This window comes from Anabrus simplex, chromosome 2, assembly GCF_040414725.1.
Source record: "Anabrus simplex isolate iqAnaSimp1 chromosome 2, ASM4041472v1, whole genome shotgun sequence".
NCBI lineage: Eukaryota > Metazoa > Arthropoda > Insecta > Orthoptera > Tettigoniidae > Anabrus > Anabrus simplex.
This window is the reverse complement of record NC_090266.1, coordinates 845,079,139-845,098,447: the sequence shown is the minus strand read 5'-3', so window position 1 is coordinate 845,098,447 and position 19,309 is coordinate 845,079,139. Positions and strand designations below refer to the sequence as shown.

At 38.6% G+C, this 19,309-nt stretch overlaps 1 protein-coding gene across 1 annotated transcript in view; it reads right to left on the bottom strand.

The window, feature by feature from the left end:
• Window positions 1-19,309, bottom strand: part of LOC136863709 (cell adhesion molecule Dscam2) — a 1,676,531-nt gene that overhangs the window by 102,156 nt on the left and 1,555,066 nt on the right. Inside the window, exon 34 of the mRNA XM_068226050.1 lies at window positions 4,967-5,177. Coding sequence (XP_068082151.1) covers window positions 4,967-5,177 — 211 coding nt within the window. The remainder of the gene's footprint in view (window positions 1-4,966; window positions 5,178-19,309) is intronic.

Here is a 19,309-nt window from a genome sequence, read left to right as displayed (position 1 = left end):
TGCAATACAAATAAATGACAATGGCAGCTATATTCACAATCTGATTACAAAATAAAATACAGTAGCTATATAATTTAACATGGTGTAAGAGATAAGATAGGACAAAGCTTCCTAACCATAATTACCATACTACTTCAGGTATTTAGTTACATTACTCTTGAAGATAGATAAAGTTGGTAACATTTTTATATTTTTTGGAAGCGAGTTATACATAGTTATAGAAAAATGCCAAAGAGAGTTTTGACCATAACTAGTGGAATGAATCTGATTGTAGTGAATATTATAAATAATTCTTGTTTCATAATTATGAATCTGTGAATTGGCAATTACTGATGTGTTTGAGCGGACTAATTTGTTTTGAATTTTATAGATCATAATTATAGAAGCCTTTATGCGGAGGTTTGGAAGTGATAATATATTACAATATTTATACAGATCTTTAGTCGGTGTCAGAATGGGCAGTTTGAAAATTATTTTTAGTGCTCTCTTCCTAAGGACCTCTACCTTTCCAAATAATTCTTTATTACAGCATGCCCAGACATGTATCGTATAAGAGATGTGGCTTTCAATAAGAGCATAGTAAATACCCTTCAACAACCCACGAGAAAACTTATATCGCAATCTACTGAGGATACCAATCACAGGGATAATTTTATTACAAATAGTCTCCACGTGATTACTCCACGACAGATTTTCATCTATAATCAGTCCTAAGAATTTAGTACTGTGCACTTTAATTACTCTTTGATTGAAGAAAAGCAGATTTTTATCCAAATTTAATACATATAAAGGTTTGTGAAAATTTATGTAGTTTGTTTTTGTTAGATTGATAGTTAATCGGTTGGAATTAAGCCATGTTTCAAGTAATCGAATATCCTGCTGCATATTTTGTTCAAGTTCATGATTGCTAGAGCCTGTATAAAAAATATTAGTGTCATCAGCAAAAATGGATAGTCTTCCATTTAATTTAAGGTGACCAATATCATTAATGAAGATAAGAAACAATAAAGGCCCAAGCACAGAACCCTGAGGCACACCAATTGAGATCACCTTCGCATTACTCTGATTATTATTACATGTAACAAACTGCTCCCTATTAGAGAGGTAATCAACAAACCAATCCAATGCAATGCCTCTAATGCCTGCTACTTCTAATTTATGTAATAAAATTTTATGATCAACTGTGTCAAAAGCCTTTTTAAGATCTATAAATAAACCAGCTGCTAACATACCTGAGTCTAAAGCTTGTTGTAGTTTAATAATAATATACTCAATAGCATTACTGGTACTCAAGTGAAGTAGGAACTCTCTGAGAAGGAACATGTATGCATGTTATGGATAAATAAAAATAACAGTTGTATGACATCAGCTGCCAAGCTGCAAGCAATCTGATGTGGTTCCCTTTAGATGGCCTGGCCTCTTTACCAACTTTGACATTCTGATTGTGCTGCTGTTTAGCAGCAAAAAAATTAATTCTACTGGACAGTTCTAACGGCTGAGGAAATCCAATTTTGTCTGGTTTTACATGGAATGGCATGCCAGCAATAATAACATGGAGTACCAAGAATTTTGACCACCCTTAAAAGATAGACTATCTCAGCTGAGATCAAATACACAAACTTGGGATGGTGAGATGGACACTCTACCACATATCCACCAAATTAACAAAATAATTCACTGTGGAATGCTGTACAGAATGGATGATACCTTTCTTTCCAGTTATTAAGGATAGTTCTGGAGTTGATTTTCCAGTTCCTGCATATAATCTCCTAAGTCAAGGGTTCTCAAAACTTTTTCTGTCAACCCCCATTTCTGAAACATGAAATATCTAGCACCTCCCCCCATATTCTTCTTTCCTTTCTTAGCTCTTCGCATAGGGTACTTCACACATAAAAATGGATCATGAGATCTACATTATTTGCTTCTATCTAATTACTGCACTTACCAGTTATGATGATGATAATAATAATAATAATAATAATAATAATAATAATAATAATAATAATAATAATAATAATATAAAACACAATTTACTATTCTTAGAGTGCATCAGAATTCAACAGCTTTTTATAAACATTCATGCTTTTGTATTAGTCCAAGGTGTTGAAAGTTAACTATTACTACTTGCTTATAAAAGCAACAGCTGCATGTGCAGTTACTGGAATTGAACAGATTTTGTTTATTTCACTATAATTAGCTCTTTAGCTGTGGCACCTGTGTTGCCTTTAGTTAATTTAGAATGCTTTTCATATTTGAAAGCTTATGACTTATGAATGACAGTAGAAATTATATATACAATTTTCATTATTTAACTGTGAATTTAAAAAATGTTATGTTTCAACTCTTCTCTGACACATACTGGGTTAGTGTGATGGGTGAGCATGAATTTATGATGAAAGTAGATCCAGTCTTGGTTGTATATTTGAAAGGAGCAACCCGCAGATCCCCTTCCAGCTGCAGTCGAGACTGATGCTTCGTCTTGATGGATGCCATTGCAGAAAATGTTGACTCACACAAGTTAGTTGAAGTGAAAGGTAATAACATATCCATTGCTTTTCTTGATAAATTGGGATATTTATTTCAAATCTGTACTAAAAAATGTTCAAGAGACTTCGACTTAAATTCATTTCGAAGTGTTCTGTCACTTGAGAGTTCTATTAGCTTCTCCTGTTCTACCGTTGATAAGTTTGCTGTTATGTTTGTATCAAACGGACTGCGAATCCAGTCATACTCAGCTCAAGGTTCTGGAAATTTATCCTTGAATTGTTGATGAATATTTTTGAGGTGTGCCACGGCAATTCCACTAATTTTACCAAAATCTAACTCATTTTCCTCCAGGAATTCATTTAGACAAGAAAACATCTCACTGTTACCTTTGTCCATCTGGGTTTTTCAAAGTTCAGGTGTTCTCTTAAATGCAAGCACTTTCTTGCTTAGAAAGACAATATTACTATTTCGTCCTTGAAGTGACATGTTAAGGTCATTCAGTTTCTCAAATACGTCAGCCAGGTAGCACAATATTAGAAGCCATTTTTCATCCAGAACAGAGCTGTGAGTGTAGGGTTGGTGTCCAATAGGAAAAGACGAAGTTCATTCTTCAGCTCCACAACACGACGAAGGATTCAACCATGAGACAACCAACGTACCTCCGTCTGCAATAGAAGTGAATCATGTGTGGATCCCATCTCCTCGCAAGAAATGGAAAATAGCCTACTGTTTAAAGCTCTTGCGTTCACAAAATTTACAACTCTGATTGCATTGTTCAGCACTTTATTGACTTCTGGTTGTAATACTTTTGAAGCCAATGCCTCTCTGTGTATCATGCAATGTGTGAATTTTACAGAATTAACAACAGCATTCACTCTTGCTCTGAACCCCTTTTTAGTTCCAGTAAATGCTGCCGCCCCATCGGTACATATACCAGCACAGTTTGTCCATGACAGATTGTTGTCAATGAAAAAAGAATTCACAAGACAAAAAATATCTTCACCTGTAGTTCTCTCTTCCAGAGCTTTACAAAATAGAAAATCATCATGTATTTCATTTTCATGACAGTAGCATACAAAAAAAGGAAGCTGGGCACTATTTGCAATATCAATACTGTTATCAAGTTGCAGGGCAAATTTTCAACTATTATGAAGATATAGTAGCAATTGATGTTTAATGTCGGAGGCTACTGCATCAATATGATGAGCCACTCTGTCATCTGAGAGTGGTATCGACTTCAGACACTCGCCGAACTTTTCTCCATGCACGATCGTGCACATCTTCATGGCAGCAGGAAGAAGTCATTTCTCACCAATGATATGTGGTGATTTAGATTTTGGAATTAAATAGGATACCTCAAAGGATGCTGTTAGCACTTTTTTACGAACTGTTAACTGCTTTTCAAGGAATCTGACATTTCCTTTTAGATGTTGCTCATGATGCTTAAAAAATTCTATAGGTTTACTTACACAATCTGGATGTTTTGTCTGCAAATATCTCTTAAGTTTCACAGGCTTCCAACTGTTGTTAGCTAAAATCTCCAAACAAAGAATGCATTGAGGTCATTCTTGATTGTTCAAAATAATGCTGGTAAAACTTAATGTCAGATAATCGTCTTGATATTTACGCACTTTGCTTTTGGGTGTAGAATTAATGTTGCTGGTGGGGGCAGAAGTAGAAGCCGAAGAACTCGAATCTTGTTCTTTATTAGGATGGAATATTTTCGAAGAAAGGCAAGCACTCGTTAAATCACTTCCATGGGGTCTCTTTTTACCACTGCTAATCCATGGGTATGGCAATATTTGTAACAATTTATTGTAAATCAGGTTAATCACTTCTTTGAACTGACTGCAGAGACCTGGATGAAATCGATTCAACAATGGCAGAAATAGAAGAATCTATTCTTGTAAGGAAGTGGCGGTCACATCGTCAAGCGGCTTATTGTCATTAGTGGTTATTAAGTATTTGGTAAGGCGATACTGATGTGGGTGGTGGGTGACAGGGAGCTGTGCAGGAAATTTTACTGGCACATTTTCTCAGAATATGTGCTGGGCAGGATCTACTGGTCAGTTCTTGTGAAATAAGACAGCAAAAGTACGAGTTTATTAGTCTTGAATGGTGGTGGAAGGGCTTCCTGCCTAGAACAATGGATGTGAGAATCTGAGGATAGGAATATTTGTTATAGATGATTAAATATAAATATTTCAATCAGAGCTGGGGCACTCCTTTAGCACTCTCTGCACCCCCCAGGTGGGGCCCGCCCCCTCTTTATCACTCTTTGCACCCCCCAGGGGGGGGGGGGGGGTGCGCCCCCCACTTTGAGGACCACTGTCCTAAGTAAAGGTCCTATTTTCAAACTATTCGCAGTTGATCTATTTGTTATGATGTGAAATATATCAATTAACATAGAACATACCCTAACTGATTTAAGATGAGATATCTATAGCTAAGAAAATGATATGATGGAATACTAACTTACTGTGGTGGACTGGTCTGTGAATGCCAGTGCCAGCCCTACTGGTGCCAGGCCCAGGGTCATCCAGATGATTTGATGATTCTGTCCGACTCGAGGTTCCTTGCTCTGTATCACTGTCAGACCCTAATGTGTCGTATTCTTCACTCTCTGATTTGAATGACTTGGATTTCCGCCGCTGTCGTGGTCTTACTTTTGAGTAGTGATCTGTTTCAGTCTGAAATCAGAGAAAAGTACTCCTGCATTATAAATATCATAACTATTGCAATATGTAGTATTGATTTGACTGTTTTGCATCAGTTATTTCCTTAATGAATGAATACATGCTTGAGACATAACCATGCTTTGAAACAAAGCAAGCTTAGTCTTCTGGAACTTAAAAATGGGGATCTAATTTGTTACTCATCATGCTTCTAACTGCAATGGAGAAGTGATTGTACAAGGCAGTCTCATTCACACTTCAAGATCTTGTGCCATTACTAAAAATGATTTAATAAATATGAAGCTGGGAAGCAGAAACAAGCTCACCAGGGCTGAGAAGAAATGGATGTGAAAGAATTGGGACTGATGAGGAGAGAGCCTTTCTATTTGAAGACGGCAGTGAATATAGATGTGAAGATTGTCCTTGTACTTTTGTTTTTTTCTGGTATGTTCTTGTCTCCTTTTTTATTGTTCATTCTTCCGATGCTGACCTGTCGTGTTCATCCTATTAAGTGTTCCTTTGCATGTTCCTATCTCTAGATGAATTGACTTGACACTTGTTTGTTCCTTTCCTTTACTTGTACATGTGAAAGTAATGTGCCATCTCACCCTGGTGTGCTTGTTATTTCATAACCAAAAGAATGACTTTGAAATCATACTTTTGGAAAGACTTCTCATATACTTTCATTTATTGAATGTTTTCAACTCAGGGTATTTACTGTATATGCCCAAGAAGAATATTACGGTATCATACTGATTTCCAGGAATTACTTTTAAGAAATGTAACCTCAGTCTGGCTGTAGAGGAGTTAATATAAGACTACACATATTGTTGGTACTAGGATTCATGCATTGCTTCAACCCTGTTATTAAAAATGGCTGATATTCTACTGTCTTAGTAGTTTTATCCCCTGCTTTATACATTTTTGAGACTTGATTGAATGTTAGAACTGAGTAATGACAATAAAAGTGAAAACTGTTGGGTGATTGTTCCGAGATAAGTTTTGTATGTTTCAAAGTGCACTTTCTAAAATGAGGAATTGTACACATTATGTAAAAATGATTACCAGTATGCAGTTCTTTAGGAATGTCTGCTAACAGGGTATTTAGCAACACACAATTTCTATACATTCCACCCTATCCAGTTCGGTGGCTGTTTATTTTTTTAAGTTCCAATAGGCCATAAATAGTAGACGTATTGAGATAACAAGATGATTTTATTACCAAAAGATTTGTACATTCTTACTTATTTTTCTACATAGTCACCATGAAGGTTAAGGCATTTGTCATAACAAGAGCCCAGCTTTCCTATACCCTCTGCAAAGAAGTCTGCCACCAGTGAGCTCAGGTAGGTCCTTATAGCAACTTGAAGCTCTTTGCTGGTAGTGAAGTGTTGTCTACCTAACCATACCTTCATTTCTCGAAAGAGGTGATAGTCACTGGGTGCTAGGTCAGGACTGTAAGGTGGGTGGTCAAAGACTTCCCACTTGAACTTTTGGAGAAGTTCTTTTGTCACATTGGAATTATGCGGTTGTACATTGTCCATTGTCCATTTTTGGGACCCAATGGGCACACAGTTTTCCGTATCCTAGCTCGCTGGTCACAATTTTGTACAGGGAAGACTGTGAAATGTCTGGAAATTTTGTGGAAAGTTCACTAATCGTAAACCTCCATGTCTCCTGGATCACTTGGTTAACTCGGTCAACCAAACTTGCAGTAGCGACCGGCTTGCGTCCTTGACTACCTTTGTCATGAACATCTGTTCAACTTTCGGCAAATTTCCTACACCATTTTCTCACAGTGCTGTCACTCATACAGTGTTCACTGTACACTTCACTCATCCTGCGATTAATTTCAGCAGCACTGCATCCTTCAGCTTGAAGGAAACAAATCACACTTCGCAACTCACAATTGGCGGGAGCATCGATCGTAGCGGCCATCGTTACCCATAGCTCGGCGACGACTGAGGGTAGGAGACAGGGATCTGCGCTCAGATGGCCTTCACTTAAAATGCAGTGGTACATATAAGTTAGGAAACTTATTTAGAAGAGTTATCGGCAGGTACATTCAGGGAAACGGGGTGGCCTAGGGAGCGGTGTTAAGCGAACAGGGAACTGGAAATCAAGTAGGGATGACACAAAAATCGCCCACGCTGGTATCTTCATCTTGTCGCGATGTGGGAGCTTGCGTGCCTAAGTGATCCTGAGAGCTATACCGGCGGGAGCATAAGCTCCTGGTATGGCCACCCAAGCCGGAAAGGTCAAAGGTGATATGCCAGACTAAGAGGGATACCCTGGTCCTCCAGGTTGGGGGTTGATCATGGGGCTAACAACCCTATATCGGAAAAATCAACTCGTTACAAAACTCATAGACAAGAATAGCTGGACTGATGATAATGGTAAATGACCCACGCGAGGAAATGGAAGATGCAAACAGAAATATGATACGTATATAGCAATCTGGAATGTACGAACCCTGAATAAACCAGGAGCCCTAAACAGTCTGAAACAAAAAATGGAGAAATATAATATTGGAATAGCAGCAATTCAGGAAGTCCGATGGAAAGGAAATGGTGTTTTTAGAAGTGGTAGATATACAGTGCTGCATAGTGGTGGAGCCAGGGGTACAATAGGTGGCACAGGTTTCCTAGTGGATGACAGATATAAGTCAGCAATTTTGAATTTTAAACCTGTAAATGAAAGAACATGCACGCTAAGGATGAAGGCCCATTTTTTCAGTATCACCTTTGTGTGTGTGTATGCACCTACAGAAGAGGCTGAGGATGAAGATAAAGATATGTTGTATGGACAATTGGAACAAGAAATAGAATGCATCCCAAGACAAGATGTAAAAATTATACTTGGATATTTCAATGCTAAAGTGGGTAAAGAAGAAGCCTATAGGGAGACAGTTGGGACGGAAAGTTTGCATGATGAGTCAAATGATAATGGAGAGAGGCTAATTGAATATACGGAAAGCCGCTTGGTGTTCACCAGATGGTGTCACCTTTAATCAAATAGACCATGTAGTAATCGATAGGAGACATGCATCTGATATACTACAAGTTGACAGTTTTAGGGGAGCTGATTGTGATTCAGACCATTACTTGGTACGGGTAAAATACAGGCAACATATTGCAACTTACAGATCTGCTAAGAAAGGGAAAGCTCCAAGGTCTCAAAATTGAAAGGTAACGAAACTGCGCAGCTATACGAATCCAGGATAGAGAAGAAATTGGAGGCTAAACAACAAAGCTGGGCAGTGGAAAACATTGAAGGAAAATGGACTTTATTGAGGGATGCATTGCAGGAAACTGTGGATGAAATACTAGGAGTGGAAGCAAAGACTGAAAGGCAAGGATGGTTTGATGATGATTGCAGAAGAGCATTTGAGGAGAGAAATGAAGCAAGGAAGAAAATGTTTAGCAGGAAAACAAGAACATATGTAGAAGAATTTAGGAAGGAGAGGAAAGAGGCAGACAGAATTTGTGGGAGAAAGAAGAGAGAGGCAGAGAGGAAATGGATTACAGATTTGGAGGAACAATATGAAATGCAAGAAGTACGGAAGTTCTATGGGAAAATAAAGGACTTACAGAAAGGCTTTCAATCACATGCTGTATTCTGTAGAGATAAATAAGGAAACATGATTGGGGGAAGAGACCGGATTCTTGACCAATGGGCAGAATACTTTAGTTAACTGTTGAATATGACTGCATAGACGCTAAGATTGGAAGAAGCGGATGGGCAGCCTTGGCAAGATCCTAGCCTAGATTTAAAACCAGTGCCTGTGCCATCTATAGAAGAAGTGAGGACGGCAATTAAGTACTTGAAGAATAATAAGGCTCTAGGAAGTGATAACATCTCAGCTGAGATGATTAAATATGGGTGAACAGTTGACGCAACTTGTTCACCAACTAATTGTGGAAGTTTGGGAAACAGAACAAATGCCAGAGCACTGGAGCTTAGCAATTATTTGCCCGATTCATAAGAAGAAAGATAAAGCAAATTGTGAAAATTATAGTGGTATATCTTTGCTTAGTGTGGTCTATAAGGTCTTAGCCAAGGTTTTGTCTATGAGACTCACTCCACTGGTTGAGCAGACTCTAGGAGACTACCAAAGTGGCTTTCGACAGGGTAGATCAACAACAGATCACATCTTCACTGTCAGGCAAATAATGGAGAAATGCTATGAATATAATGTGGATGTGCATCAGCTGTTTGTGGATTTTCGGCGGGCTTATGATAGTGTGAAAAGGAGAAAACTGTATCGAACAATGATGGACATGGAGTTCCCAACTAAACTGATAAGACTGGTACAAATGACCCTAACGGGTAATAAATGCATGGTTAAAATAGAAGGAAATCTTACTAAAGAGTTTGAAGTAAACCAAGGTTTGCGGCAAGGGGATGTGTTATCTACCCTGCTCTTCAATGTGGTTTTGGAGCATGTGATGAGAAAGGTGGAGGTCAGTAATCCAGGTGGTACACTGTTCAACCGTGTAACACAGAATCTGGCGTATGCTGATGATGTTGATATGCTTTCTAGAAGATTGAAAGACCTAGAGGAAGGACTGGATATATTAGAAAAGGAAGGAGGAGAAATGGGCCTAAGAGTGAATAATGCCAAAACTCATTACCTGTTTGCATCTAGGAGGACCATAGTTAGGGAAGACAAGTGCATAAAATTGAATGGGATTAACTACGAGAGATGTGAAAAGTTTAAGTATTTAGGAGTGCTGGTGACAAAAGATAATGACATGAAAGAGGAAATAAAAGCGAGGATCACTGCAGGCAATAGGGCTTACTTAGCTTTACTGAAAGTGTTTAGATCACGCAGCCTTGGTAGAAGATTAAAGTTGACAGTCTATCGAACAGTATTACGACCAGTGGTAACTTATGGTTCTGAAACATGGACAATGACCAAAGCAGATGAACAACTGTTGAACAGATGGGAGAGAAAAATACTGAGAAAGATTTTTGGCCCAGTGAGGGAAGGGGAATTTTGGAGAATAAGGAAAAACAAGGAATTGGAAGAACTCCATGGACATCCAAGTATCGTAACCGAAATAAAGAGCAACAGATTAAGGTGGTTGGGACATGTGGAGAGAATGCCAGATAATAGGGCTGTCAAGAAGATCTACAAAGGAAATCCAGGTGGTAGAAGATGGAGAGGAAGACCCCGGGAAAGATGGCTGGATGAGGTGGAGGAGGATTTAAGAAAGATGGGAATAAGAAAATGGAGGAGGCGTGCAGAAGATCGTGAAGACTGGGCTACAATCGTCAGAGAGGCCAAGGCCCTACAAGGGCTGTAGCACCGAGGAGTAAGTAAGTAAGTATGATATAAAAATGTTAGTGCTCAATTGTAGAAGCATTGTAAACAAAGGAATTGAATTAAGTAATTTAATAGATATATACTTACCAGATATTGTAAAAGGAGTTGAATCATGGCTGAGAAATGATATAATGGATGCAGAAATATTCTCATGGAACTGGAGTGTGTATCGTAGAAATAGGATGGGAATGGTAGGAGGGGGAGTATTCATTCTGGTGAAAGAAGAATTTGTAAGCTACGAAAAAGTTAAGGATGAAAAACATGAAATTCTGGGTGTAAGGCTCATCGCTAAAGATAATAGGCAACTTCATGTCTTTGGAGTGTACAGACCGGGAAAGTGTAGCGCTGACGCCGATTCAGAATTATTTGATAAGATAATCACCTATGTGCGAAATGATAAGGAAAGGTACGTGATTGTAGCGGGTGATCACAATTTACCAAATGTCAGCTGTGAAGGAAATGCGAATGACAGGAAGCATGAACAACAAATGGCAAATAAGTTAATATGGGAAGGGCACCTGATTTAGAAAGTGATGGAACCAACTAGAGGGAAGAATATTTTGGATGTGGTGCTGATAAAACCAGATGAGCTCTATAGAGAAACTGAAGAAATAGATGGTATTAATGATCACGAAGCTGTTTTTGTCATAGTTAAAAAAATAAATGTGAAAGAAAGGAAGGTATTAAAATTAGGACTATTAGGCAGTACCATATGGCTGATAAAACAGGCATGAGGGAGGTTTAAAAAGTAACTATGATCGCTGGTAAATGGTAAATAAGAATTTAAACAAACTCTGGGATGGGTTTAAAGCAATTGTTGAGGAATGTGAAAATAGGTTTGTACCTTTAAAGGTGGTAAGGAATGGTAAAGATCCACTATATTATAGCAGAGAAGTAAAGAGATTAAGAAGGAGGTGCAGGTTGGAATGAAATAGAGTTAGAAATTGTTATGGAAGTAAGGAGAAATTGAAGGAACTTACTAGGAAATGGAATCTAGCAAAGAAGTCATCTAAGGATAACATGATGGCAAGCATAATTGGTGGTCATACAAATTTTAGTGAAAAATGGAAGGGTATGTATAGGTACTTTAAGGCAGAAACAGGTTCAAAGAAGGACATTCCAGGAATCATTAATGAACAAGGGGAGTGTGTATGTGAGGATCTTCAAAAGTCAGAAGTATTCAGTCAGCAGTATGTAAAGATTGTTAGTTACAAGTAATACTAAAGAAGTATTAAAATTTACCTATGATAACAATGACATGTACTGTAAGATACAAAAGTTGTAAACTAGAAAAGCAGCCGGAATTGATAAGATTTCTGGGGGTATACTGAAGGCAATGGGTTGGAATATAGTACCATATCTGAAATACTTATTTGATTATTGTTTGGTTGAAGGAGCTATACCAAATGAATGGAGAGTTGCTATAGTAGCCCCTGTGTATAAAGGAAAGGGTGATAGACATAAAGCTGAAAAATACAGGCCAGTCAGTTTGACATGCATTGCATGTAAGCTTTGGGAAAGCATTCTTTCTGATTATATTAGACATGTTTGCAAAATTTTTATTTATTTATTTATTTATTTATTTATTTATTTATTTATTTATTTATTTATTTATTTATTTATTGGTTATAGAATATCCCAGTGAGCTAGTGGCTCAAGGAGGGACTGCCCTTTACAATCACAGCTTGGCAGCTTTAAGTTTCAGTTAACAGATAAGGCATAGGCCTACATATATAACAAGGAATATTTTACAATTATTGATTTACATCATAATATCATTATTTTACATGGAAAAAAGAAGATATTAAAGATAAACTAAATTTAGGTGGAAAAATAGGTACACAGTGGTTATCAATTTATTCTCCAACATATTGTTCAAGGAAGTACCTACGTACTTCTTTCTTAAATCTGTACAACTTATTGATTTGTTTTAATTTGGGAGGTAGATTGTTAAAGGCTGTGCTTGCTGAATAAGAAATTAATAACTGGTATGACAGAAGGCAGTTTGGTTTTAGGAAAGGTTATTCCACTGAAGCTCAGCTTGTAGGATTTCAGCAAGATATAGCATATATCCTGGATTCAGGAGGCCAAATGGACTGTATTGCGATTGACCTATGTCAGGCATTTGATATGGTAGATCATGGAAGACTACTGGCAAAAATGAGTGCTATTGGACTAGAAAAAAGAGTGACTGAATGGGTGGCTATATTTCTAGAAAATACTGAGAGAATTAGAGTAGGCGAAGCTTTATCTGACCCTGTAATATTTAAGAGGGGAATTCCTCAAGGCAGTATTATTGGACCTTTATGTTTTATTATATAAATCAGTGATATGTGTAAAGAAGTGGAATCAGAGATAAGGCTGTTTGCAGATGATGTTATTTTGTACAGAGTAATAAATAAGTTATAAGATTGTGAGCAGCTGCAGGGTGACCTCGATAGTGTTGTGAGATGGACGGTAGGCAATGGTGTGATGATAAATGGGGTTAAAAGTTAGGTTGTGAGTTTCACAAATAGGAGAAGTCCTCTCAGTTTTAATTACTGTGTTGATGGGGTTAAAGTTTCTTTTGGGGATCATTGTAAGTACCTAGGTGTTAATATAAGAAAAGACCTTCATTGGGGTAACCACATAGATATGATTGTTAATAAAGGGTACTGATCTCTGCACATGGTTGTGAGGGTATTTAGGGGTTGTAGTAAGGCTGTATAGGAGAGGGCATATAAGTCTCTGGTAAGACCCCAACTAGAGTACGGTTCCAGTGTATGGGACCCCTCACCAGGATTACTTGTTTCAAGAACTGAAAAAAATCCAAAGAAAAGCAGCTCGATTTGTTCTCGGTGATTTCCGACAAAAGAGTAGCGTTACAAAAATGTTGCAAAGTTTGGGCTGGGAAGACTTGGGAGAAAGGAGACGAGCTGCTCGACTAAGTGGTATGTTCCGAGCTGTCAGTGGAGAGATGGCGTGGGAGGACATCAGCAGACGAATAAGTTTGAGTGGTGTCTTTAAAAGTAGGAAAGATCGTAATATGAAGATAAAGTTGGAATTCAAGCGGACAAATGTGGGCAAATGTTTGTTTATAGGAAGGGGAGTTAGGGATTGGAATAACTTACCAAGGGAAATGTTCAATAATTTTCCAATTTCTTTGCGATCATTTAAGAAAAGGCTACGAAAACAACAGATAGGGAATCTGCCACCTGGGCGACTGCCCTAAATGCAGATCAGTAGTGATTGATTGAGGGATTGGAGCCAGCACTGGTGGCAGTTGTAGCAAGGGAGTGGTGCAATCGTAGAACGTGCAGATCCACTTCCTGCCTCTACGCAATTTTCTTTTAGAAACAAACGGAACTTAAAAAAAAAAAAAAAAACGGCCCTCATATAAAGTTGCCTATTATCTTTAGAGATGAGTCTTAAACCTAAAGTTTTGTTTCTCGTCCTTAAATTTTAGTTGTTTAAAAATTCTTCCTTACCAGAATTAACATCCCCCCTCCTACTGGTCCTATCCTGTCTCTATGTTAAATGCTCCAGTTCCGTGAGAACATTTCTGGATCCACGATTCAACTCCTATTACATTATCTGGTACTGAGTGAGTTGGTGACTTGGCCATGCCGTTAGGGCTGCATAGCTGTGAGGTTGTATTCGGGAGATGGTGGATTCGAATCCCACCATCCGGAGACCTAAAGATGGTTTTCCATGTTTTCCCATTTTTACACGAGGCAAATTCTGGGGCTGTACCTTAATTAAGGCCATAGTCGCTACCTTCCCAGTCCAAGGGTAGCCTTTCTCCATAATTCTGTCGCTGTAAACCTTTCATGTGTTAGTGCGACATCAAACCACTAGCAAGAAAAAACAACAAAAAAACACAACAATATCTGGTAAATATATCTATTAAATTACTTAATTCTATTCCTTGCTTTACATTACTTTTACAGTTTAAAACTAATTTTTTTTTGGTCATGGGCAGTTATATTTGTAGAAAATAGAACTCAGAGAATTAGAGCAAGTGAAGTATTATCTGATCCTTTAATCGGTAAGAGGGGAATTTTTCAGGACAGTATTATTGGACCATTATATTTTCTTATACAATGGAACCGTGGATTGCGAGCATAATACATGCTTGTAATCCAAAGTGCTCGTATATCAAAGCAAATTTTCTCATAAGAAACAATTGAAACACAGATGATTCATCCACAACACAAAAATATTTATAGACGAGAGATGACATGAGAAGAGTTACTGTGTAGCACGAATTTCACTAACCCAATCGCTGCTGTCTGTTGGCTCACTGGAATTGTTTTCTTTTTGTGCAACTTTAATGAAAAACCTGTCCAATGACTGTTGCTTTTGCCGCTTTTTGAGGATTTCACAAAAATGTGACTTATAGTCTTTGACCGATTCATCGCTCGCACAACTACAGCCTTATTCGGGTGGTGTTTTCTACAAAATTTTGCACCGTTTCCTACATTTTGCACTTCTCCTGAATCTCAGTTGAAGTGAGAGATTCCATTGACTTTTCCTCCTCCTCTTCCCCAGACGATATCTCTTCCAATACTTCCTCCTGTTGTTCACGACGCAGGTCCATCACTTCGTTGGTGGTCAGGTCCTGGCTATGTTCTTCCACCAGCTCTTGAATGTCCACGTCATTCACCTCCAGCCCCATCGTCTTCCATAAGGACACAATTTCATCGACAATTGGCGGCTCATTGTCACCAACAATCCCCTCAAAGTCACGTCCAAGAACACAGCCAGGCCACAGCTTTTCCCAAGAGGAAGTGAGAGTTCTCTTGGTGACCCTATCCCAAGCTTTATCGATGATCTTCAGGCAGTTCATGATATGGAAATGATTTCTCCAAAACTCTCGGAGGGTAAGGTTTGTTCCTTCAGTCACTTCAAAGCATCGCTGAAATAGTTTGAGCTTCTTGAAGTTCGAAATGACTTGCTGATCCATAGACTGGAGTAGTGGAGTACTGTTGGAAGGAAGAAACTTAACTTTCATGAACTTGAATTCCTCAAGTAAGTCGTCCTCAAGGCCTGGACGATGAACAGGAGCATTGTCCATAACCAGCAAGACTTTGAGTGGAGGATTATTTTCTGAAAGGTATTTCTTCAATACAGTTCCAATGACCTCGTTCATCCATTCAACATACTGTAGAAAATATGAGTGACCCAAGCTTTAGTGTTGGACCTCCACATAACATTTAACTGGCTCTTCTGCATGATGATGATGGATGATGAGCATACTCAAGATGCTAAGAATTTAGAGCCTAATTTATTTTTCTTATTTTACACTTAGTTCATCCCAAATTTAATGTCAATTGTGTGTTTTTACATTTGTTTAGTTATTATATGTATTACATTAAGGCTGAAGATGGCCAGCCAAGGCCGAAACTAGTCCCTAGTTTAGTAATGTAATTCAATAATATTGCATAATATAGTATTGAAAAAGGTGGACCATACGACATTAATTTCATAATTATTATCGTGATCACAATTCAATGCGGATCAAAACCATGAAGTTTATATCCTATAACCTTCTGCACCTTGCATTTCTTGAAGGCTCATGGATTCTCAAAATGATACACAAGCAGGGGCTTTACATTTAAATCCCTGCTCGCATTAGCACAAAATAATAGAGTTCGGTCTTTCATGGGCTTGCGACCGGGCAATAAATTCTAAATTCTCTTCTGCTATAATGTAGGACCTCTTCGGCATCTTTTTTCAAAAATGTCCTGTTTCATCACAGTTAAAAACTTGCTGTGTCAGGTAACATTTGGTAACAATGAGCCTCTGAAACTCAGCAGTGAATGCCTCAGTTGCCTTAGCAACCAAACTGGATGACTCTCCGTGCCTCACAACACTATAGATGCCACTTCTCCTGTTAAAGTTATCAAACCATCCCCTGAAGCATTCTTCGATTTCTGTTAACGTACATGTACTACATGGTAATTTACTTATGAGGTCGGCATACAACGTCTTTGACTTCTTGCAGTTTAAATTCTCGGTCACAGTATCGCCTGCAACTTTTCTACATCTTCCAAACACATGGCCGTTGCTTTCATACTCATGTGCCTCCTTTTGCTGCATCTACCCCTTTCATTTCTTCTTTTCTGCTTTAACCCTAGAACACAAACCCTAATTTGGTAGTGCATAAACACAAACCCTCGTAAAATTTACAACTATTTATTTCCATGATGATAAAGTGTAATTGCACACAAAATGTAATATAAGAAGCATGTATTAACATGTAAGTTATTTTACAGAGTGTTAATTCCTAGTTTTTCAAGTCCCTGGTGTCTCACTTACAGCAGTTAGTGCAAAGATTTGCTGTACGTTCCTTGCGATACGCGCGGTGACATTCGCTGCTGTATGTTGTCGTCATTCGCCTTTTCTGAGCAGGACAGATGTGACAAATAGTTCTCTTGCCAGTAATAACCAATCCTTCATGTTGGGTAGATGAACTATCACTTAGAATACCCTGTATAATTTCTCGTAGATGTGTTTGTAAGCTCGGTGTTTCCAGTCTCTTTGCCATCCATGGCTTGGTAAGTTCTTCACTTAGACGTATGAGAAAGTCTTTTCTCGGCAACTTGCGGCCAAAATAACGGCACGCGTTACTTACCAGTATGCGTATGACAAGTTCTGTGGTTCTAAATACTTATTTCATTCAGAATAGTGCTGTAATGTAACTTTGCTACAGAACTTACCTTTCTAAGCATACGTAGTCACAAATCATCGTAAATTTTATGACGCAACAGTCTTTAATTTGAACTCAACAGACTCACTCTAACAATACACGCACACTGACGGAACTCACGGTATTGTAGGAAGCTACTGAGTAAGGCAGCAATGTGGAGAGAAAAGCCTAGCAGATAGAGCCGTGTTGCCAAGTATGCGTCATAAAAATTACGAGGGTTTGTGTCCTAGGGTTAATATTGTGCATATCGTTGACGTAGACTTGTTATAAAATCTTGCGATATCAGCCACTCACATACCTCGTTCGTGCTTTTCGATCATTTCCTTCTTAACTTCCATTGTAATCATCTCCTTCTTCTGACCAAATTCCTTTTCAGCCTTCTATTCATTCACTGGGCCATCGTTGCAGTACAGTTATAACACTAATAAAAGAAACAAAACATGTATACTCGTACGATGTTGACTATGCGAGCAAGGCACGCCAACTGAAGTCCAGCGCGGGAGATGATTACACACTCTCTCCCAGGAAAGAGAGAGGCAGAGGGGAAGGGAAAATGTAGGCACATGTGATGCTCGTATTGCAGAACCTCACTCGCTAATCAAGTTACAATTTGATACTGTATAGGCTTTTGGGCTTATGCCGTGTCAAGAAAATAAGGTGAAATTCTTAACGTTTCGCAGAAAACTGTGCTCTGCGTCCTCAGAAGAAATCTCGACTGACCACGAGAAAGGCTTCTTAAGAAGTAGACAGTACAAATATCTTTAAGGACAGTTCAGCAGTACTTCTACTGTGTGCAGATGATATGGTAATAGGTTCAGAAGGCAGAAGCCTTTCTCGTGGTCAGTCGAGATTTCTTCTGAGGACGCAGAGCACAGTTTTCTGCGAAATGTTAAGTATTTCACCTTATTTTCTTGACATGGCATAAGCCCAAAAGCCTATACAGTATCATGTCTATAAGTATGGGCCATGAAAGCATTAATGGCAACAAGTTACAATTTATTTCAAATGTTTGCTCGTCTCGCAAAACACTCGTGGACCAAGTTATTGCATTCCGAGGTTTTACTGTATATATAAATGAAATCAGTAAAGAACTGTAATCAGAGATAAGGCTTTTTGTGGATGATGTTTTACTGTATAGAGCAGGGCCTCTCAGAGTGCATGCACTGTGCACGGTGCAAAAGACGCCTTCGCTTGGTTGACCAGAGTGCAGACTTCCACTCCTCGATTTGGAGGAATAGCGCTGTCTCTTCCTTTCTCCACGCCTGTCTCACTTGCACCGCCTGTCTCCCTCTTCCTCACTTGCTCCGTAGCGCTCCAAATCTGAGCCGAGTTGAGCCAGGCTTAGCCGAGTAGCCCAGAGACGAAGCATTAGTCCGAACCGAGTCGAATGGGACCGATGCACTGTGCACAGGAACTCCGCGCCTCAATTTGCACGCGTGAGATTTTGGGCGTTTGAGAGGCCCTGGTATAGAGTAATAAATAAGTTACAAGATTGTGAGTGACTGCAAAAAAGATCTCAAAAATGTTGTGATAAATGGAGTAAAACGTCAGGTTGTGAGTTTCACAAAGAGGAAAAGTCCTCTCAGTTTTAGTGACTGCATTGATGGAGTGAAAGTTCCTCATGGGACTCACTCTCAGTACCTAGGTGGTAATATAAGGAAATTCATGGAAATTTTAAACGGCAGGCTTACTGATGAAGTAGATATCCTAATACCAGAAAACCAATTTAGTTTCAGAAAGGCAAGAAGCTCTTTCCATGCTGTGAACTGCTTACTAGAAAATGTTCAAGATACAATAAAGCACCCAGGGAGAAAATATTTTGTAGTCTTCATAGATTACCGAAAAGCCTCCGATTTCATAAATAGGGAAACACTCATCCAAAAACTCAGTCTGTTGATTGGCAAAGCACACCAAATAACCAAAATACTGTCCGACATCTTAAAATACATTTTCATACAAATATCTGATGATATCACCTTATCCAAGAGTTTAATTCAAACTAATGGTGTTCTGCAAGGAGATCCGATTAGCCCATTACTGTTCAATATCATGACAGCAGACATTACATATATCTTTATGGACAATTCAGCAATACTTCTACTCTATGCAGATGATACGGTAATAGGT